Below are 20,634 nucleotides of genomic sequence, written 5' to 3'. Positions count from 1 at the left end.
ATTATATACTAATATAATATTAAATGTCAACTTGAACTGAACAAAATCTCCTTCAGAATATTTCAAAACATGAACTACTTAGGGGTTCTAATTAATAAAATATGTATAACATTTGTATAATGAAAACTATATAATACTGTTGAGAACAATTAAGGAAGATCTAACTAAATGGAGAGAGATAACATATTCCTCCAGTGGAAAATTCAAAAGTATTGGAGGCGATAATTCTCCCCAAACTGATCTATTTCTTCTTGAAATGCATTTTATTTTATAGTGCATCTACTTTATTGTGTTTCTCTAAAGCTAATTAGAAAAAAACCCCAAAACCTCTCAGAGTCAGAAGGAAACTCCAACTGTCATGTGATTGTCTAGCATGCATTTGAAAAATCTCCAGAGAAAATGATGACAAGCTTTGCTTATATACATTGTCACAAATTCCTTCCCTGTGAAATTAAAAACAAACACTCTAGTTTTAAAACTGATCTTAAATAAGAAGCTTCTGTGGGAAAAAGTGGAAAAAAAAAGATGTACCTGTGGTGAGGGCTGCTGGATATACCCCTGCTGCTGGAGCACAGGCTGACTGACAGGATGACCAGAAGCAGAATAGCCAGCAGTAGCGACTGGCTGCCCAGGTGGTAAGGGAGGTGGAGGAGGAGGTGGAGGAGGAGGAGGTGGCGGAGGCGGTGGCGGTAGTGGTGGTGGCGGAGCTGCAGTCATGATATAACCAGACTGCTGTGGGGACTGAAGAACAACGGTGGACTGGAACATGGTAGCATGAGGGTCTGAACCATCTGCAGATGGCTGGCGGGCAAGACTCATGTGGCTGAACTGAGACCCAAGGTTGTCCTGCCAAAAAAAGGGAAAAAGTTAAATCAGTACTTCTATACACAGACCAAACTAATCAAAGAAAAATACTTCATGTATTTTAAGATGAGCTTCAGTAGTGTATATTATGGAAATCATCTATGTACAACAGACATGATTTAATAAAAGAGCAACTTTAAAAATATTAAAACTCTAAGGCAGTAAGGTAGGAATATTATAATGCTGTCATTACAAATTACTTATAAAATATATAATACATGTAATGGAAATGTATACCATGTAGAAAAATGAAAAAACATTTATGTAAACGAAGATTAAAAGCACACAGGATGTGAAAGTGAAACTTAAAAGACTTCCAACACCAGGTAACTACAAATTACTCTTCATTTTAAATCATTGCCCTCTTCCTAGAAGGCAAGATTCAGGTCCTAAAACAGCTTTGAATTGCCTATCATACCTAACAAATATACTAGCAGGAATTAAATTAAATTAAAAGCCATCAACTCTGATCTCTCTAACCTTTCAAAAATAATTTAGCCACAAATTCTATTTTTGTGTGTTTCAGTCTGTTTCTTAAGTCAAATGTTAGACAAACGAGTTTCCTACTGCTTCTGTTACTTGGTGGGCAGGCAAGAGTGCCCAGCCAAGATAGAGTTACGATTTACTTCACCCAACAAATGTTTTTCTGGCTCAACAACAACAATGACAACAACAACAGAAACATTTCTGACTAGTCTAAGTAATATCACTGAAATAAAAATAATGGGGTTAAAATAACTTCCCTATTCTCAAGGAGTCACAGATTGGCAACAATATATACATTTTGCTGAGAGAAAAACTGAAAAAAAGTTACTTAAAAAGGGGAACTGATTTAATGATTTGAAAATATATGTCAAGATGGTGGTATAGGCAGACATGGCTTGCCTCTTCCCACAGAGCCATCAAAATTAAAACTAAATTACAGACCAAACATCACTGAGAAACATCAGGAATTGAGTTGAATGGAAGTCTGGCAACTACGGAATTAAAGAAACTGCACCCATCCAGACTGGTAGGAGGGGTGCAGATGCAGAACTGGCTTGTCTCTCATCCATGTGTGGTAGATAAAAACTCAGGAGAGATTACCTCAGTAGTGAGGAGTCCCAGCCCCACACTAGGACCCCCAGTCCAGGGTTCCAGTGCCAGGGAGGTAGGTACCCACGACTTTTGGTCGCAAAAACCAGTGGAGAGTGAGTTGGTAGAAGAAACTGTTAGAGCCCCAAGCAGTTCTTAAAAAAACCCCACACCCGGACTCACCTACCCAGATTCACTCCCTCTGAGCTCCAGCACTGGGGTGGCAGCGTGAAGGGCACCAGTAGCATACTGGGAGAGGCTGAAGTGTTTGGCATCAGGGTGAGCAGAAGGCATTGTTCATTTTCTGAGCCATCATCCCCTGGAGCCATGGAGCCAGCATGCTGGTGCCATATTTGAGACTCTATCAATCTGACTAACACTGTTTGACCGACCACCTTGGAGATCTCCAGAGGCTCCGCCCCACTCCACTTATGGCCCACCCAAGCTGCTTTTCCATATGAATAATTGGTCTTGGCTCTGCTTCACAGCTTCCTAAATTCTATCAAACAAGCAACAGCTGGTCTCAGTGAGCTCCAGGCCCAGCACTAGCAGTAGCCAGATTACTTTCATAGCTTGGCTTGCTTGGGAATCTCTAAGCTCAGCACAAGGAACAGCCTTCTCAGACTGCTTTATAGCTCAGGAAGAGGGACCCCAAAACAAACATAAGTGGAGGCTGACCTTAGCCTGCACCACCCAACAAACACCAGGGCCAGCACACCCAGTGGACAGCTACAGACCACTTCGGAGCACCACCACCTGCTCCTGCACAGCTGATCCTCCACCGAGGGTAGAGGTTGGTGGTAAGTGTTCACAAGCAATCCTTGCACCTGACTGGGCTGCATAAATCCCTCCCACTGATCTGCTGACAGCAATCAAGGCTCAACTATAAGAGGAGGGTATATTCAGCCTATACAAAGGGCTCACCTTGAATATCCAGCTTGGGTGACGGGGAGGCTGTACAACTGGGACCTACAGGACACCTACTACATTTGGCCACACTACCGAGACACAGAGTCAAAAGCAGCTCTACCTAATACACAGAAACAAACACAGGCAGGCTGCCAAAATGAGGAGACAAAGAAACAGGGCCCAATTGAAAGAACAGGTCAAAACTGCAGAGAAAGAGTTAAACAAAATGGAGATAAGCAATCTGTCAGGTGCAGAGTTCAAAACACTGGTTATAAGGATGCTCAAGGAACTTAGTGAGGTTCTCAGCAGCATTAAAAAGATCCAGTCAGAAACAAAGGATTCACTAATTGAAGTAAAGAACAATTACAGTAAACAATAATAACAACAGTACAGTGGATCTAGCTGAGAATCACATCAATGATTTGGAACATAAGGAAGCAAAAAACAACCAATCAGAACACAAAAAAAATCCCCCCCCAAAAAAACATACACAAAAAATGAGGGTAGTATAAGCAGCCTCTGGGACAACTTCAAGAGGTCCAACATTAACATCATAGGGGTGCCAGTAGGAGAAAAGGAGGAGTAAGAAATTGGAAATCTATTTGAAAAAATAACAGAACAAACCTTCCCTAATTTGGCAAAAGAAATGGACAGCAAGTCCACGAAGTATGGACAGTCCCAATCAAGTTGCACTCAAAGAGGACCACACCAAGACATATCATACTTAAAATGCTGAGGAGTAAAGATAAAGAGAGAATCTTACAAGCAACAAGAAAAGCAGAGTGTTACCTATAAAGGAGTTCCTATAAGATTGTCAGCTGATTTCTCAAAAGAAACCTTATAGGCAAGAAGGGAATACTTCTTTGCTGGAAAGAAGTATTTCAAGCCATGAAAGGCAAAGACCTATATCTAAGATTACTGTATCCAGCAAAGCTATCATCTAGAATGGAAGGGCAGATAAAGTGCTTCCCAGACAAGGTAAAGCTAAAGGAATTCATCATCACCAAGCCATTATTACACGAAATGTTAAAAAGGACTTATCTGAGAATAGGAAGATAAAAAATATGAACAGTAAAATGACAACAAACTCACAACTATCAACAACTGAATCTTAAAAACAAAAACAAACTAAGCAAACAACCAGAACAGAAACAGAATCATAGGTATGGAAATCATTTGGAGGATTATTAGCTGGGAGGGGGAAGGGGGAGAATGGGGATATTGGTGTAGGGATGAGGGAGCATAATTGAGAGGTACAAAATAGACAGGGGGAGGTTAAGAATAGTACAGGAAAGGGAGAAGCCAAAGAATTTACATGCATGACACACAGACATGAACTAAGAGGGTGAATGTTGGAGGGAAGGGGGTACTGGGTGGGGGGTGCAAAGGGAAAAAAATTGGGGCAAGTGTAACAGAATCAATTAAATATACTTCAAAAATGTGATTTTACTCCTCCCAAATGGCTGTTCTGTTTTCTTAACTCAATACATAGTTTCAAAAAGGAAAAATATACCAGCTGTAATTATAAGGTAGTGTGGCCATTATTTTAAAAAGATACTCTAACTGCACACCACTATTACAATCATCTTGGGAAAAGCTCCATTTTGCTATACCGATGATGTGCCATTTTAAAAAACATTTTTAAGGCTTTTATGCTATTCTTATAAAGTTATCAACTTTCTCAATGCTGGCAAAATTTCACTTTTTCAGACTAGAAATAATTTTTGAAAACGATTCAGAGGCAAGGGTGATGAATAAGGTTGCCCCCAGCTCAAATGTTTCTGAAAAGTGTGGAGTGATTTTAAGATATTGATTGTAATTTAACTTGCAAAACAATTTCAAAATGTGATGGCTATGCAGCTTGAGAAATAACTGCAAAAAAGTATGTAGGTTGTTAGAGAGACTCATTTTAAGGGAAGAAAACCAATATTTATTAAATATTTCATGTTAGGCAGTATGCAGGAGGTACTTCACATTGCTGTCTCTTGTGGTTAGTAACCAAAGGTCACAGAGAAAACACATGGCAGGGGGCGTGTGAGCTCTTAAGCAGTGGCAGAACTTTGTGCATATACTGGGTTAAAGGAGGTACCATTATTTTATAGTCACAGATATATCTAGAGATCTTCCTTAGAAATTTACTTAGGAGGATTTCTTCTGTAGTTGTAAGCTTCAATTCACCCTAATAAATGGTACTAAGTCTACTGGACCTATGGCACTGGGAAAGGAACAGAAACTTTAAACCCAGATGAAAGCTGCTACCCTAGGATTGCAGAGAGCTACACTGACTCAGTGAGGTTATGTAGTTAAAACATGTTATGACTAGAATAGTCAATATGAAAATTATTTCATTATGAAGAGAAAGGAAAAGATTCGGGTTTATCCAATCACTGTGATAAGCCAATATAACAAATATATCATGGAAGAGATTTATACTTAATGCAGGTTAGAAACCCTTTTCAGTATACACATTCCCTGACTTTAAAATAATCGCCAAAGATCACATCACATTAATCACATTCATGAGCCTTCATCATACTCCACCCACAGAAACAATGCAGGAGGTGATCAGAGATACAGTACCACGAAGTGCTGCTGGGTGGGTGAGACTGGCAGGAGCGGGGATGGATAAGGGGTTGTAGAGTATTGAATAGGTTGTGGAACAGGACTGCAGAGGACAGGCTAAGGAATAACAGGTTGGTGAACAATGTTAATGTCAGAACAAAATATCAGAAGAACTGCATAAAATGGAAAGTTACACATTTTTTGACAATGGCTTAAACTACACTTATAAAGTCGTCCTTAATACAGCAATACAGAAAACAACAAAAACAATGCTAAATGAAGAAACTCTACATAGTAATATTTTTGAGAATATACCTATGCTTAAATTTAGTACACAATTAGATAGTTTTTTCATAAGAAGATTAGATTCACTGAAACAGGTAATATCAGAAAGTAATAACTTATATATAGTATCTATGCCAATGACCCCCCTTTAAATTATAAGGCACAATGAGATACTCTTTTGGGACCAGAGTGCCCAAATTTTATCAATTTTTTAAAGAAAAATGTGCTAGGTGCACCATTAACAACAGCTTAAAGAAACGACATATAGATATACAAACACATCTCTTATATACTGAAGATAAATATTTTTCTTGTAACTGAAAATGTTTATTAAGAGCTGAGAAACTAGCTAAAAATTTTTTTACTAATGAAATACTCTTGCATTTCTGGAAAAAAGTTTCCACAGGGCACTGTAAAATAGGTGTTTAGAAAAAAAACCCAAAATATTTTAAACATTTCAAAATCTTATGGAATGCAGCCGGCCATCTATAGACTAACATTGACATGATTGAGTTCATTACAAAGTGGATAATATACATATTGGCTTAACCACTACCATAACACGTTTTACAGGTGGTGAGCAGGCTAAAGTGACCTGTAGACAGCCATGTAATAAGCAAGCACTGGAGGGACCCAGGTAATTTTTATCTAATGAAAACTCTTAATTTTGGTCAAAATGTATATACATGAATCTCTCTCTGGAATATTTCCAAAGAAAATACTTTAAAATTGCAAAATAAACTAACTGAATAAGATTGCCCAGGAACTAATCTAAATAAGGAGAAATTCTTATGACAATTGAGATGTACAAATAGTGAGTTGCACTTTTAACACAAAATCAAAATAATAGTTTCTAAAAATATGAAAGGCTTTTATATTAGCTTAGAATCCCACAAAAAAAAATCTAGCATTAAAATGGAAGTAGGGGGGGAAAAGCTAAAAGATCTACAAAATAGCCACTGGCTTTTCACTAACCTCTCGACTAGAAATTAGCAAGCCTGCTAACTGATGACAGCATATTATCACACTAAATGTGGAGGAGTAGCTTTAGAACTTCCAAATACAGGCTATTCAATGTGTTATTGAGTCAGACCACCATTAAGATGTAACTTTCTTCCAGATAACTTGACCTGCTATGTAAGTGTCAGATGAAACAAAAGCTTTAGTCTGCTCTGGGATGATAAAAGAAAGAATAGCACTAGGAGCACCAAGGGTATGAATTAATGTCTCAGGGTGTCAAGTGGTAATGAGAAAAATGTGGCCTAAGACTGGCTGATCAAAGTGAAATTCTGATACCACTTAGAAAAGAAAAAGCCCTAGCACTTCCTTTTCCTACTTAAATTGCAACTGTGTGCAAAACAACACCCACCTAAAGTGGTTTCAAGAAATGTAGCACCTCTGCAGGTTTGGAAATTACAGTATTATTTTGTTTGGCTATTCGAAATTTTGTGGATGGATTATCCCAGTATGCAAAAGATAGTTTACTGAGTATCATTTCTATTTTTGTATCTGATGATGAATTACCAAAAACACTTGAAGCAATGCCAGGAAAAAAAGAGACATGGAGTTTGATGAATCCCCCAAGATTTCAAATTACAGTCCATTAACAGGCATTTATTCCTAAACTAAACTGTCCACACCTTCACTTAGAATTGTCTTTTATAACTAAATCAAAGTTATTTCTAAGATATAATGACCACAGGTAAATCCTTAGAATTTCTTGCAGCTACCAAACTGACATTTTTTTTCACAGAATGAAATGAAAATCAGTCCTATAAAGCTCCTAGTGAAATATATAGTGTGGCAAAAACCACATGTTAGCAAAATAAAAGAAAAACTCTTCAGGACCAAGTTGAATGAAGCCAAGGCAGAGAAGAACAGGGAGGGAGTTTTATATAGTCTAATATGTAACTGAGTATATGTAATCAAATGGGGTTAGAAAGTGAATATGGGAATCTTTGGAAATAGTTTTAGGCAATTTCCTCTACATATATGAATTCATATTCATGGTTTTAGAAATGCATCAAAACCTTGAAGTCCATTTATTTTATTTTATTAACTAATGTATTGATATGATTTTAGAGAAAGGGGAAGGGAGGGAGAGAAACATTGATGTGAGAGAGGAACATCAATCAGTTGCCTCTTGTACGTGCCCTGACCAGGGACTGAATTCAAATCCTGGACATGTGCCCCCAACCAGGAATCACACCCTCAACCTTTTGGTTTACAGGACAACACTCCAACCAACTGAGCTACATAGGCCAGGGCAAAGTCCATTTATTTAAGATAAACTGCCTTGCCCAGTATTAGGAGTGTTAGTTGACAGAGGAACAATTATTTTCAAGACCTTGAAAATATCTGTAAACTTTATCAAACTGCTCATATATTCTTCACCCCTACAATACAAATGATAAAACTTGTGAGGAAAACTAATGAAATTTTTCTTGCTCAAGTTCATCACCATAATCGTTTCATAAGAAATTACTCTGTATTTTCTCACAAGTGGAAAAAGAGGTATAACTTAAATGTACAAACTGTCTTTCGTATGTTACAGAAACTTTAAGACAAAATGTGTAGGAATTCATACTGGTCTAATCAAGTTCCGCAAGGATGAGTAACACCTCTACAGCGGAAAAGCCTCAATGTGAAAATCTATGTGTAAATTCTAAACATTTAAATAAATTTAAGATATTATTGAGTGCTTTAGTGAATTCTAACTTGAGATGTCTCTGTGTCTATTTTTCAGAGGTTAGGTGGGATGGAGAGTAGTACATTGCAGAACTTGAGAAACTCAACTCAGTTTTTTCAAACTGCCACAACTGTTGAATTAAAAAAAACTCATTTTACTCACTGGGATAATGAACAGTCTTAGTTTCGTTTTATTCCTCTTGTCCATTTCTTGCTGTTGTGAAATAAGGATAAAATACTCACCACAGAGTCTCATGAGATACAAAATTCCTTTCTTTCCAATATATATTCTGTATGTATTAGCTGAAAAGCCCTTGAAGTTAAACTCTCTTCCTATATAGTAAGTGGGACATCACTGATAGAGAATATTAAAGTTCTAAGAGATACTTACATGGGCTACCTCAATTATAATTAGTGAATTCAGTCCCAAATGTGCAAAGGCAGGTGAATTTAGCATTATGTAATTGTGGATATGAGCACCTGTGAGAAAATGTGATTAGCTGCTTGCTGTTGAGGTGGTGGGGGTGGCAGAGGTGGCTGTGGAGGTCCAGGCACTTGGGTTCTAACTGGTTGTTGACTCATAGGAGGATTATACACAACTGGACTCCCATCTGGGTTTATGAAGGGCTGACCTAAAAAAATTAAAAAGGAGGAAAAAATTCATTTACAGTAGAATTTGAAAAAAGGTCATTCTAGTAACAATTTACAGTACATGGCTACACTCCTTATTGACAACTTCAAAGCCACAAGTTGAAAACCAAGATTTTCCCAGTTTAGGAAGCAGAGTCTGACCTTATATGAGACTATTAATAGTCTTTATTTTTCCCACTTAGAGTAAATATTCAAAAAATTTGCTGCAGTGTTTTACTATAAGGGTGCTGCTCCAAAATCTTCTAAAGTTGTTTTATAATATGCAGTATTTTCTGAAAACCTCTGAATTCTGAAATATATCTTGCTCCTGAGTTTAGTTACAAGCTTGTGATACTTTAGTACTGTAATACATTTCAGTTTCCACAAAAAAATGCTTGACTTTAGGATACTGTAAAACTACGAGTTAGCCTCCATTAGGTGATGGAAAACAGCTAATTTACAGGCTACCCTGTATATATTTCACTAATAAAATGAAAATGGAATGAAAAATTAAATGATTAATGGCTTCAAATTTCAAATGTGACTTGATGGCAGTATCATGTTGTGAAATTGCAAATAATTTTTAAATCCTAAATAATTCTCTAAAATACTCTTTTTAATTCCAGTGAGATTTATTCATAAATGAAAGAAAACTAGAAAAAAGTTTAGTATTGATTTTGAGGCTTGTTTTTAGTGCTTACTAATTAATTATCAGAGGGATATTGTAAGTAACTGAGTAAATTTTTCTCTTTCTCTATACACATTCTAAACAACTTTTTCTTATCATAAAAATATTTTTATTTTTGGAAAATAACCGACAAATAGAGGTCTAAAAAGAAAATAAATCCCCCATCATAATCTTATTGTTAACAATTTGGACAACTTCTTCCAGACTTTTATTATTTTTCATCACTGTATACTAGATTTTATTTTTAAAGAGAAGATTATGTGAAATAAACTATTGACATGATACCCATTTATTATGGGAAGAATACTAAATCTCTTATTTTCATGGAAGAAGATAAGTTCGAATAACAGTTTCTTGCATTGCCTTTAAAACATCCTTTCTTCCATGATAAATTACCTCTATTTTTTTTGAAACTTATGACATATGATAACATTTGGAAAAGAAGAATCTACTGCTCCATTGCTATCAAGTGGTAAAAGTTCCCCAAAGTCAAACTATTTTCATCAGTTAGTTCCCTGATATATTATGCATTGGTCATAAATAACTAGAAACAACTCATGCTGGATAATTGTTGAATGTTAAGTAATTTTGAAAATAAATGGTATGAAGATTTAGGGTTGAAAGCACATTTAAAAGTAACTTAAGGACTGTCTGAAAAAAGTTAGATGTGTTGTTAACGCTGTTCTCAAAAAGCAAAGAAGTCACTTTTGAACTTATTTAAAATTAAGATTACAATTCGATTTCAGATTGATTAATTTCTCACTCTATTATTCCCTACTCAACTGAATCTTTGATGTTACAAAAAACATTAACTAATGTGTTTCGAAAGAAAAAGGAGATAGTGAAATATTAAATCATCTTATATCATGCTCTAGGAAATAGGAAGTTTAGTAAAACAATAAACCTGAAGGATAAGAGGATAACTGTTACCAAGCAAAAACTGAATTTCTAAAAAGTCATTTATTTATGATAATTCAATTCTTATACAGACACAAATGTTTGGATACTTTATCTTAAAAAAAAAAAAGATGCAAATGAAGGCAATAAATTCCAAGCCCTGGTTTTCTCTACAACAAAAGGAACACTCAGAGACCCTGACACCTGCACCTGTTTTTCTACCTAGCCAGACCACTACCATGCTGATGTGAGTACCTCAACTAAGTCTGTGAATTTCTAGGGAAGGTTATCAAATATTTTAAGGCTGTTTTCATTATTTTACCAAATGATTGGGCTATGTTATTTTGGAGAGCAAGACTTCTTGTGATCTTTTAAAACATCACATTTTTTTCTGTATAAGTCATTTTTTGACAATGTACACAATAAAATGTATTCTGATTGTATCTCTCTGAGATTATTTTCTTATCTGTAAATGGGGATTTAATCTACCCAACACGGTTGTTATAAAGATTGTAAATAAAATATTTAAAGCACCTAATAAGAATAAATGACAAACAGTTAATGCTTGGTATATCCAAATTATTATCTAATTGCAAAGAATACATGTTGTTAATTTGAATTCATAAAGACTACATATTTTCTTTTACTAATAAGATCTCCTTTAGCTTTTCCTCAGTAGAAAACAATGACCATATTCAGGAGGACGATTACTTATAGGTTCTTTCCACATCATTATATAATGAGTAAGAGCTGTTAACTTTCTCCTTCTTCATGAAATGCATATTATTTCCCCAGAATAAAGCTTTTAACAAATAAAACTTTTTATCAAATAAAGCTCTTTTCAAAGTTAGTTGTCTTATTTCTGAAAAATATACTATTTATAACTAGAGTTAGGCCATTATTTGGCCTAAAAGAAGTTATAAGGAGAAAGATACTTTCTGATATGTCTTTTAACACTTTCTAGCATAAGTGTTTTTATTAAAGTTCTAGAGAAAATGCTAATTATGCATTAGAAATGAATAGCTGACAACACATACACAGACATTACATTTAACACGTATTCTTTCATTTATTTTCAGGTAACTCCTGATATCTCAACTGAAATAAACACTTTTTTCGGGATACCAACCTGTTTGTGGGTTGATCAGAATACTGCCAGGTGGTATGCCTGCCGCTTCCAAGGGAAGCAAAAAGAAGCTAGTGCTAGAAGATGCAACTTGCCCATTTAGGCCACCATCAAAGGAAAGAGAACTATGAGTGCTGACAGTTGGATAGACGACAGGTGCGCCATGAGAAGACTGGCTGAGAGCTGTACCTGGAAGAGGCTGCTGGATGTGAGAAAGAGAGCCCGTAGATGACCCTACACTACCAGAAGACTCAGAACCTGGGGGAGGAGTAATGAAAAATATGTATTTTTTAAACCTCATATATAAATGCAGGTTTTCAATATGTAACATTTAAATTCACATTGCATAACATGCAGTTACCACATAAAAACATTGGTTATTTTTTAATCTATGGTAAGGTTTGTCTTCCCTCACCACAATAAACAAGTTTAATACAGCAAACTGATCACATAAGTTGTCAGAGAAGTCATAGCCAAAGCATCAACTGACAAGTTTATAATAACACCAGCCACAGACAGTCACAAAAAGCACATTACCCACATTCCCAAAACAACAAAGTTATATACACATTTTACCTTTCAGATTAACACCTAGACTATACAGATTATAATTTCCCCCCAGGAAAAAGAACTCAGCCAGCCAATTGCCCAAATCCTCTTATATCAAAACCCTCTGATGTATATGAATACAGAAAGGTTAAGAGTAGTGTAGGAATTTCTATTTTAAGTTGTGCCAAAATGACTATTCAGCAGAACTATATAAAAATAATTTTTCCTATTAAGCTAAACAGTACTTCTTTTTCTTTGTAAAAATACAGGTTATTAATAATCTGTTCTTAAAATGTTTTAATTTGGTAATGTCTAAATGATGTTCTCATGTTGTAACGCCAAATGTTTAGGCTGACCCAAAAAGGCTAACAAGAGGAAGCCACTTCTACTAATGTTCATGCTTATTTTGGGATAAAAATAAGCATCTACAAGGATCCTAAGAGAAACATGAGTTTTTTAGTATTGAAACCAGTTTATGAAAAGAGAAAATGTAATGAGTCTAAATGTTATTTACTCTCAATGCAAATAAGCTAAGAGAATGAGGATGTTATTAAAATTTCCACTCATTCATAGTAATTACATCAGATTATTTTCCTAGTTCCTCAAAATCGTCTCAGCTATTTTATTTGTTTTTGAATGGCAAATGCAAAAAATGCAGTCAATAATTAATACAATGGTATTAGCTGAAAATGTAATTACTATTAAATAATCCTAGTTGAGTAACCATGCCCTCCAACTATAAATAAGCTATTAAGAATTTCCAACCACTGGATACTCAAACAAGAAATGACATTTCATTGAATCAATCTGACTAAATTTATGTCACAATAGAGAATTCTTATTTAATTGATGTTTTAAAATCTCTCATACAGATAATGAATTGTAATGCCAATAAATACATTATCTCTAAGTACTTCGGAAGTGCTTAATGCACTGCTGTTAGTATAAGATTTTTATATTTTAGGATAATTACATAAGTCATATGAAACAAACTGCTCAGAAAACATTGAAAACTAATGTTTTGACGACATATATCTAGATTGGCATTTATACCTGTTTTTGAAAGCCTGCCTATGCTTTTGCTGCTTCCAGAACTATCACCTCTTGTCAGGACTGAAATTCCACTGAAGCTGCTGGCTTTGGTCACAGCAGGCTTGAAGTTGCGGAGAGAGCTGTCTGAATCTGTGCTGCTCCAGGGTCGCGGTTCAGAGCACTTCAACTCATTCTCAGTGCTGCTCTGATGGCTATTTGTTGATCTCCCTGAAGCATCTTTATTAACTCTGTAATTTAGAAATATATCTTTGAAGTAAACAGAGACAAAAACAAAAAGAATTTTAAAAGTTGCTTTAATTTTTCAATATGGCATGAAAGTATACGCTCACAATACCTAAATAGCTGGCGCCTCTGCTGAGTACTACTAGCATCCTCATCTTGGATTCTGTTGGCATTTTAATAACATATTTTTATTTTTATTAGGATCAGTCAGACAGTTACCAAAACATATGTTAAAAATACCCTCACCTTTTGTCAATAATATAATTCTCTTGGGAACACAGGGACTAGAAAGAAAGAATAGATATACAAAGTTGAGCTTTTGTCAAATACACAGTGCCATCTGTAAACCAACGATGACAACAAACATCTTGTGTAATAATATTTAAAAAGTGTCTCCCCCCACAAAAAGAAATCCTCATGGTGATAAAAGTATAGAAATAAATGATACATGAATCCATTATTATTATTATTATATATTCAAGGTATACACCAGTCTGTAGATTCTACCTCATTCACTCAACAAATATTTTGATCACCTATACTTCGGCCATGGCTGTGGCAATGAACATGCAGGTATGCCTCAACGCAGCTTTTCTAATATTATGAAGCTAGCTCAGGCAATCACCATTTTTGTTGCTATTATTACTACAGTCTTCTAACTAGTTTTTCAGCTGCCAGGAGTCACTAAATTATGGCCAGAACTACACACCCACACCATTTTATTTATGTACTGTTTATGGCTGCTCTTACATGAAAAAGGCAGACTTAGTTGTTGCAATAAAGACTATATGGCTTGAAATGTTTAAAATATTTATTATCTGGCCCTTTATAAGAAAAAGTTTGCTGACTCCTGCTCTAGGTAAAGCCTATCTATCTTAATTAGCTTTCAGGGTGAAGTCATCTGCTGCCCTCTGCTTATTATTTCTCCAATCTAAACTTTCCTCATTTCCTATGTCACCTAAGTTATAATCAAGGTACTCTGACTCTTTCAATTCCTCATTGTGAAACTGTCCCTCATTTCTGGGCTTATGCAAATATTGATTCTCTACTTGGAATACTTCAGTCCTTTAAATCTCCTCCTTGAAGCTAACTTGCATCCCTCAATTATGGTTTATGGTGCTCTCTGCTGTGTCCCCATTTAACCTTTATGTGTCTACACAAATCAAACACCATATCATTACTGTCTGGCTACTAGTCAAGGGTAGAGACCTCATCTCTCTTACAAACTAAAGAGAAATACATCTTATTTAGGTCTTCACAAGACCTGGGTTGAAATCCCAACTCTGTCATTTTCTAACAGCATGATCTTTGGCTATTTCACTTAGCCTCCTGGTGCCTCAGTTTCCTTATCTGTAAAACAAAAACAATGATGATGTCTACCATATATAAGCTGTTTGGGGGATAAACTATTATCCATGGGTATGTTCTACAGTGCCCAGCATAGCACCTATTTATAGGTTTTCAATAGTTTGTTGAATGAATATTATAAATTCTTAACTGATAGTTCTTAGTAGAGAGGAAATTTCTATCACTGGCAGTGTTAACACAAACTACATACATTCATATATCCTTGAATAGTAACTAGTACTGCACGGAACATATACTTAACAGATATTGGTAAAACCAACCTGATTCTTTTCTCAAAGGTATGCAAAAAATAATTAGTCCTTTAAAAGAATTATTTCATATAATCACTTACAAAGTAGAAAACAAATACTAATCTAGAAAGTCAATTAGCATTATTTGAAAAGAAAAAATGAGTTATTTATCAAGAAAAGTTTACTAACAAGTAGCATTTAGAGTATACAAGATTTTGTAGACAATGACCAATGTTCTAAAAATCTCAAGCCTGGAAGAAAAAAAATTACAAAACCTGTAGACTCAGTCCAGCATATTACTCCTGTTGTCAATTTGCCACTAACTTTTGAAAAACATATAACTGCTGCAATATAGTGTTTTATATACTGTTGAATTATTATCAAGAGAGATTTCAATATTTCTAAAAGGCAACTTGATATGTAACAAATGTGCTTTAAAATGTGCCCAGTAGATTAAGAAGGGAGTGAGTCCCTACAATGCAATCAGTGTATAATTTTACATGAACAGCTAAATATAACAATACATACATCTTGGGAAAATATACGGTCTCTAGCTCTCTGGTACTCCTCTTCTCTTTCTTCTATAGATTTGCTTCTTCTGTCATCTTTCAAACGTATTCTTATCTAAAGAAAAGAGAAAAATTAGTTCTTGGAAAAATAATCTGTTAGTATAAATCCTGTAAATATAAAAATGCTCTAATTGTGCTAGATTACCTGGTTATCATCTTTGTCAAAGCTAGAGTTATCTCTCTTGAGGATATACCGTTTCTGAAAGTCTTCACCTTTATCATCCTTAATATGTTCATTAAATTTCTGATCAGGTCTAAAAGACAAAAACAAGGGAACAAAAAAAGATAATATACAACATTTACAGAAAAGGTAAATAGTAACATTTTATAAAAACTAATAGAAGTAATAAAAGCTACTGCTCACTGATGCCATTAACAGATACCTAGAGAGACTTTTGCCAAGATGGAGGCATAGGTGGATACGCCGTGCTTTCTAACACAACCAAGTTTAGAGTCAACTAAATATTAGCAACAGAAAACACAGCCAGAACACAGAAAATTGGACTTTTCAGAAGTCTGATAACAACAAATTCTTCAGCCTGACCAGTAAAAGGGGTGAAACCAGCAGCTGGTGGAGCGGGATTGCACAGGAAAACTTGGTCAGATAGACTCAAGCGCGCAGAACCCAGGCACAGGGTTGCAACGGGGGGACCGACCCAGCGAGCAATCTCAGGGAACCAGCAAGGGAGCAGGGCCGAGATTTGACTGTGGTCGCGCATTCGGGTGCAGATAGACCAGCCAGGGAGTGGGCGGTTAGATGGGACCCAGCAGGCCCCAGCTGGAACGGCAGCAGAGGGCGCAGCCATTTCCCCGCGGCGCTGCCATTTCCCCGCGGCCCTGCCCTGGTGAACAACCTGAGGCTCTGCTCCTCACCCAGCGGGACAAAACAGCAGAGGGGGTCGCCATTTTCCTGCTATGACCATGCCCCCACATACAGTATCACAACCCAGCGACCTGGGAGTCCAAGGCTCCACTCCTCATACTTAACGGGCACAAACAGACCAGAAATGGCTCAAGAAGATCTCAAAGCCCCAGAGCCTATAAATCTAAGCGATGAAGAAATAGCAAAACTCTCAGACGCACAGTTTAAAACACTGGTGATCAGGATCCTCACAGAACTGGATTATAGCCACCAATTAGAGAAACATATGAAGGTGAAACTAATTGAAATGAATGGAATTGCACAGGAAAGCAATAGCGATGAAAAGGAAACTGGGACTCAAATCAATGGAGTGGACCAGAAGAAAGCAAATAATGGCCAAACAGAAAAGAGTGAAGAAGCAAGAATTCAAAAAAATGAGGAGAGTCTTAGGAACCTCCAGGACATCTTTAAACGCTCCAACATCTGAATTATAGGGGTACCAGAAGGGGGAAAGGCACAGCCACCAGTGGAAAACTTATTTGAACAAATAATAAAGGAGAATTTCCCCAATCTGGCAAAGGAAATAGACTTCCAGGAAATCCAGGAAGCTCAGAGAATCCCAAAGAAGTTGGACCCAAGAAGAAACACACCAAGGCACATCACAATTACATTAGCCAAGATTAAAATGAAGGAGAGAATCCTAGAAGCAGCAAGAGCTAAGGGGACAGCCACCTACAAAGGAGTTCCCATCAGACTGTCAGCTGATTTCTCAAAAGAGACCTTACAGGCAAGAAGGGGCTGGAAAGAGGTATTCCAAGTTATGAAATCCAAAGACCTACAACCAAGATTACTCTATCCAGCAAAACTTTCATTTAGAATGGAAGGGCAGATAAAGTGCTTCTCAGATAAGATCAAATTCAAGGAGTTCATCATCACCAAGCCCTTATTATAAGAAATGTTAAAGGGACTTATCTAAGAAAAAGAAGTTAAAAAAACATGAACAGTGAAAGGACAGCAAACTCACAGTTATTAACAACCACACCTAAAACAAAAGCAAACTAAAAGGACAGCTAGAGCAGGAGTGGAAACATAGAAATGAAGATCTCAAGGAGGGTTAGCAATAGGGGAGTGGGAGAAGGAGAAGGGGGGAGAAGGTACAGAAAATAATTAGCACAGATGGTAGATAGAAAATAGATGGGGGGGGCAAGAATAGTTGGGAAATATAGAATCTAAAGAACCTGAGACACATGGTCATAAACTAAAGGGGGGGTAATGGTGGGGACAGGGGTAGGGTGGAGGGGAATGAAAGGGGGGAATAGAACAACTGTAATGGCATAATCAATAAAAAAAAATTAAATTAAATTTAAAAAACCAGATACCTAGATTATTTCTTTCTAAGAAATATTTTAAAAAATTTATTGCTTTTACAGAGATAGAGAAAGAGAAACACTGATTTGTTGTTCAACATATTTATGCATTTATTAGTAGCTTGTTATAAGTGCCCTGACTGCAGATCGAACCTGTAATCTTGGCATATTGGGACACTGCTCCAACCAACTGAACTACCTGGCTAGTGTAATACATGTTATTTTATTTACTCCTTATAATAATCTTCTAAGAAAATATTAACTATCCCATGATATGTATGAAAGGCCCTATGAAATATGGTGTAGACTCTGGAATTATACTGCTCATGTTCAAATATTCAGCTTTACCAATTTAGTTGCTTTGGGACTTGTATAAGTTACTTAACTTTTATATTCCCTAGTCATAGTGTATCTAATTCATAAGGTTATTCTGAAGATGAATTAATAAACAGCATTTAAAATAGTAAAATGGCTTAAGCAACTGTCCAAGTACATGACTGAGCCAGAGTTGGAGCCCTGGTATATAAGACCCAAATACTAGATGTCTTTGCATTGCCTCCTCTAAATCTAAGAAGAAATTCTGGACAAAGAAAAAAGAATAGCACAGTATCATGTTATACCTAGTTTGGTGTTATATAATTGAAAGTAATTAAATATTTTGTGGTTGAACTGACTACAACTTAATAGACTACTTTCAAAATGCAACCAAGTTCTCAAGAATTACTAATTATAGCAGGGTACATCTTTGTTTTATTATAGGGAATTGATCTGCCTGGCAATGGCAATTGTAGCTCAGCTCTACTAAAAAGCCCAACAGGCCCATTGTGGCCCTCGGAAGCCAAATCCACAGATTGGTTCTCCTGTGGGAAATCAGGCCTGCATTATACCTAGGCTGTTTTGAGGCTTGCTCTTGCTAAAACGCCCTCACCCTGAGTTGAAGCAGGAAATGCTTACTGTATATCTTTACATTAACTTCCTGAAGTCTGTGCTGATTCTCCCAAAGACTGAAGTGTAACCAGACCAATTACTTTTATCGTTCCCTTGCATTTGCAACATTTTTTTCTAACAAGAAGTAATCAGCAACATCCTTTCCATTGCTATCTGTAAAAAGTAATTACCTAAGGCAAACCTAAGCATAATGAATAAAAATCTTCTTTGATGTATGCTATTGGAAAGCAATAAAAGCTTGCCAAGGCAAGGGTTGGGGTGCTCTCCCCTTGAGAGATTGGCCGTGCTGTCCCTTTTCCTCCACAGGACTCAGTAGTCCGTGTGAATTTATTTCGTCTCATCCATAATGCTGTGAACCTTGCTGGACGGTGTCCACATCATTTTCTGTTATTTGAAACCAGTTACAAAAGAGAAGTTCTTTTTTGGAGGTTAATGTTGTAAGCTAAAGTAATGATTGTAAAATCTTAATATATAGGGTCTGGCACAAATAACACCCCTTTTTTTATCACAAAATCTTTTATTACAAAATTATAAGCTTGTAAAACATAGCAATATCATGCTGAAGCATACTGTATGACATTTTAGGTGACATGTTCAAATTAATACTATAAATTACTACACCCATATTATTATTACTACCAACCACTCTCAAACAGATGTCACTTTAGCTGGACCCTGTATCTTATGGCTGACTGGTCTTTCCTCTATGGAGATGTTGCAAGTTCTATTGCGATCCAAATGACAGACATAAGTTTTGGTCCTTGGAAAATTATAATTATATAAAATTTCACTTCCTCAAATTAATTCATCCAATACTCTTCTGCCTTAATATTATCCTCTCAGAAAACTGGAATTATTTGTTTGAAATGTATGACATGTACAAATATATACAGAGGTATATATTTTTGAACTCCCAAGTAGTTATTTTTTTACATATGGTTAAGAATATATTATATAGTCACATAATATATTTTAAATGTCATAGAGTAAATTTCTAAACCAAATAAACTTGAATGACATTTTCCACTAACTAACCAGGTATTTCATTATATATAGCACTCAATATTTGTTTACACCTAGTGATTTTTTAGTAATATCTACCACCTGTCAAATGGTACAAAATAAGATTTAAAGTGAAAATTATCTAATAAGTAAGCTGACGAATCTCTATTTTAAAATGTGCTAGATAAATGAAACAGAGAGCAGATGTCTGCATAAAACTATAGACAGAGTTAAAGACAATAATATAGAGTAAAAACAGTTTTATGACCAAACTGGTAAGAAAAAGATTGCTTTCTTTAGGAGTTTGAGAGATTGTCTGCGTAGTTCTGACAATTGCAGTATGCTGATGTTGTTTATTTCTGTCACATGATTATCCTGTTTACTTATAGCAATTATTTTTGTAGCTATTTAAAGTCACATGTTCTTATTCAAGGAGTTTTTACTTGGGTGAAAGACTGTTATTCCAAAGTGAACTATAATGTTCAACCAAGGGCCTGGCAACTTTTCTAAGAGCAGCTGGATTCCCACAACGAATAGCATTAGCAGGCATTTCAGCTAACCTTAAGACTGTCTTACCTCTTTACCTTATAGATGCCTGAATTTATTGCCCTGCAATCTCCAACTTCCCGCTCCATTGAGATACTCCAGTGGACACTGGGTTGTTGACATCCACAACACCACTGGTTCAACGCTGGAGCGGGTAATCTGCCTATGAGGAAAAGGTAAGTTTGTTTTTATTCA

At 36.0% G+C, this 20,634-nt stretch overlaps 1 protein-coding gene across 13 annotated transcripts in view; it reads right to left on the bottom strand.

The window, feature by feature from the left end:
* The window catches only part of R3HDM1 (R3H domain containing 1), a 220,387-nt gene that overhangs the window by 81,050 nt on the left and 118,703 nt on the right, over positions 1-20,634 (bottom strand). For 6 of the 13 annotated variants that reach the window (XM_053666930.1, XM_053666921.1, XM_053666926.1 and 3 more), the window contains 10 exons: positions 15,860-15,968; positions 15,674-15,769; positions 13,794-13,831; positions 13,660-13,710; positions 13,326-13,552; positions 11,727-11,981; positions 8,863-9,014; positions 8,546-8,596; positions 5,428-5,526; positions 532-846 (listed from right to left, as the gene is read on the bottom strand). In XM_053666930.1, coding sequence (XP_053522905.1) covers positions 532-846; positions 5,428-5,526; positions 8,546-8,596; positions 8,863-9,014; positions 11,727-11,981; positions 13,326-13,552; positions 13,660-13,710; positions 13,794-13,831; positions 15,674-15,769; positions 15,860-15,968 — 1,393 coding nt within the window. Of the gene's footprint in view, positions 1-531; positions 847-5,427; positions 5,527-8,545; positions 8,597-8,862; positions 9,015-11,726; positions 11,982-13,325; positions 13,553-13,659; positions 13,711-13,793; positions 13,832-15,673; positions 15,770-15,859; positions 15,969-20,469; positions 20,596-20,634 lie in introns of those variants that run through there. The other 7 variants (XM_053666952.1, XM_053666960.1, XM_053666963.1 and 4 more) reach the window with 6 other exon arrangements.

This window comes from Artibeus jamaicensis, unplaced genomic scaffold (assembly GCF_021234435.1).
Source record: "Artibeus jamaicensis isolate MK-2021 breed Jamaican fruit bat unplaced genomic scaffold, CSHL_Jam_final contig_1284, whole genome shotgun sequence".
NCBI lineage: Eukaryota > Metazoa > Chordata > Mammalia > Chiroptera > Phyllostomidae > Artibeus > Artibeus jamaicensis.
Note: the sequence above shows the minus strand (reverse complement) of the source record. Positions and strands in the feature narration are given on the sequence as shown.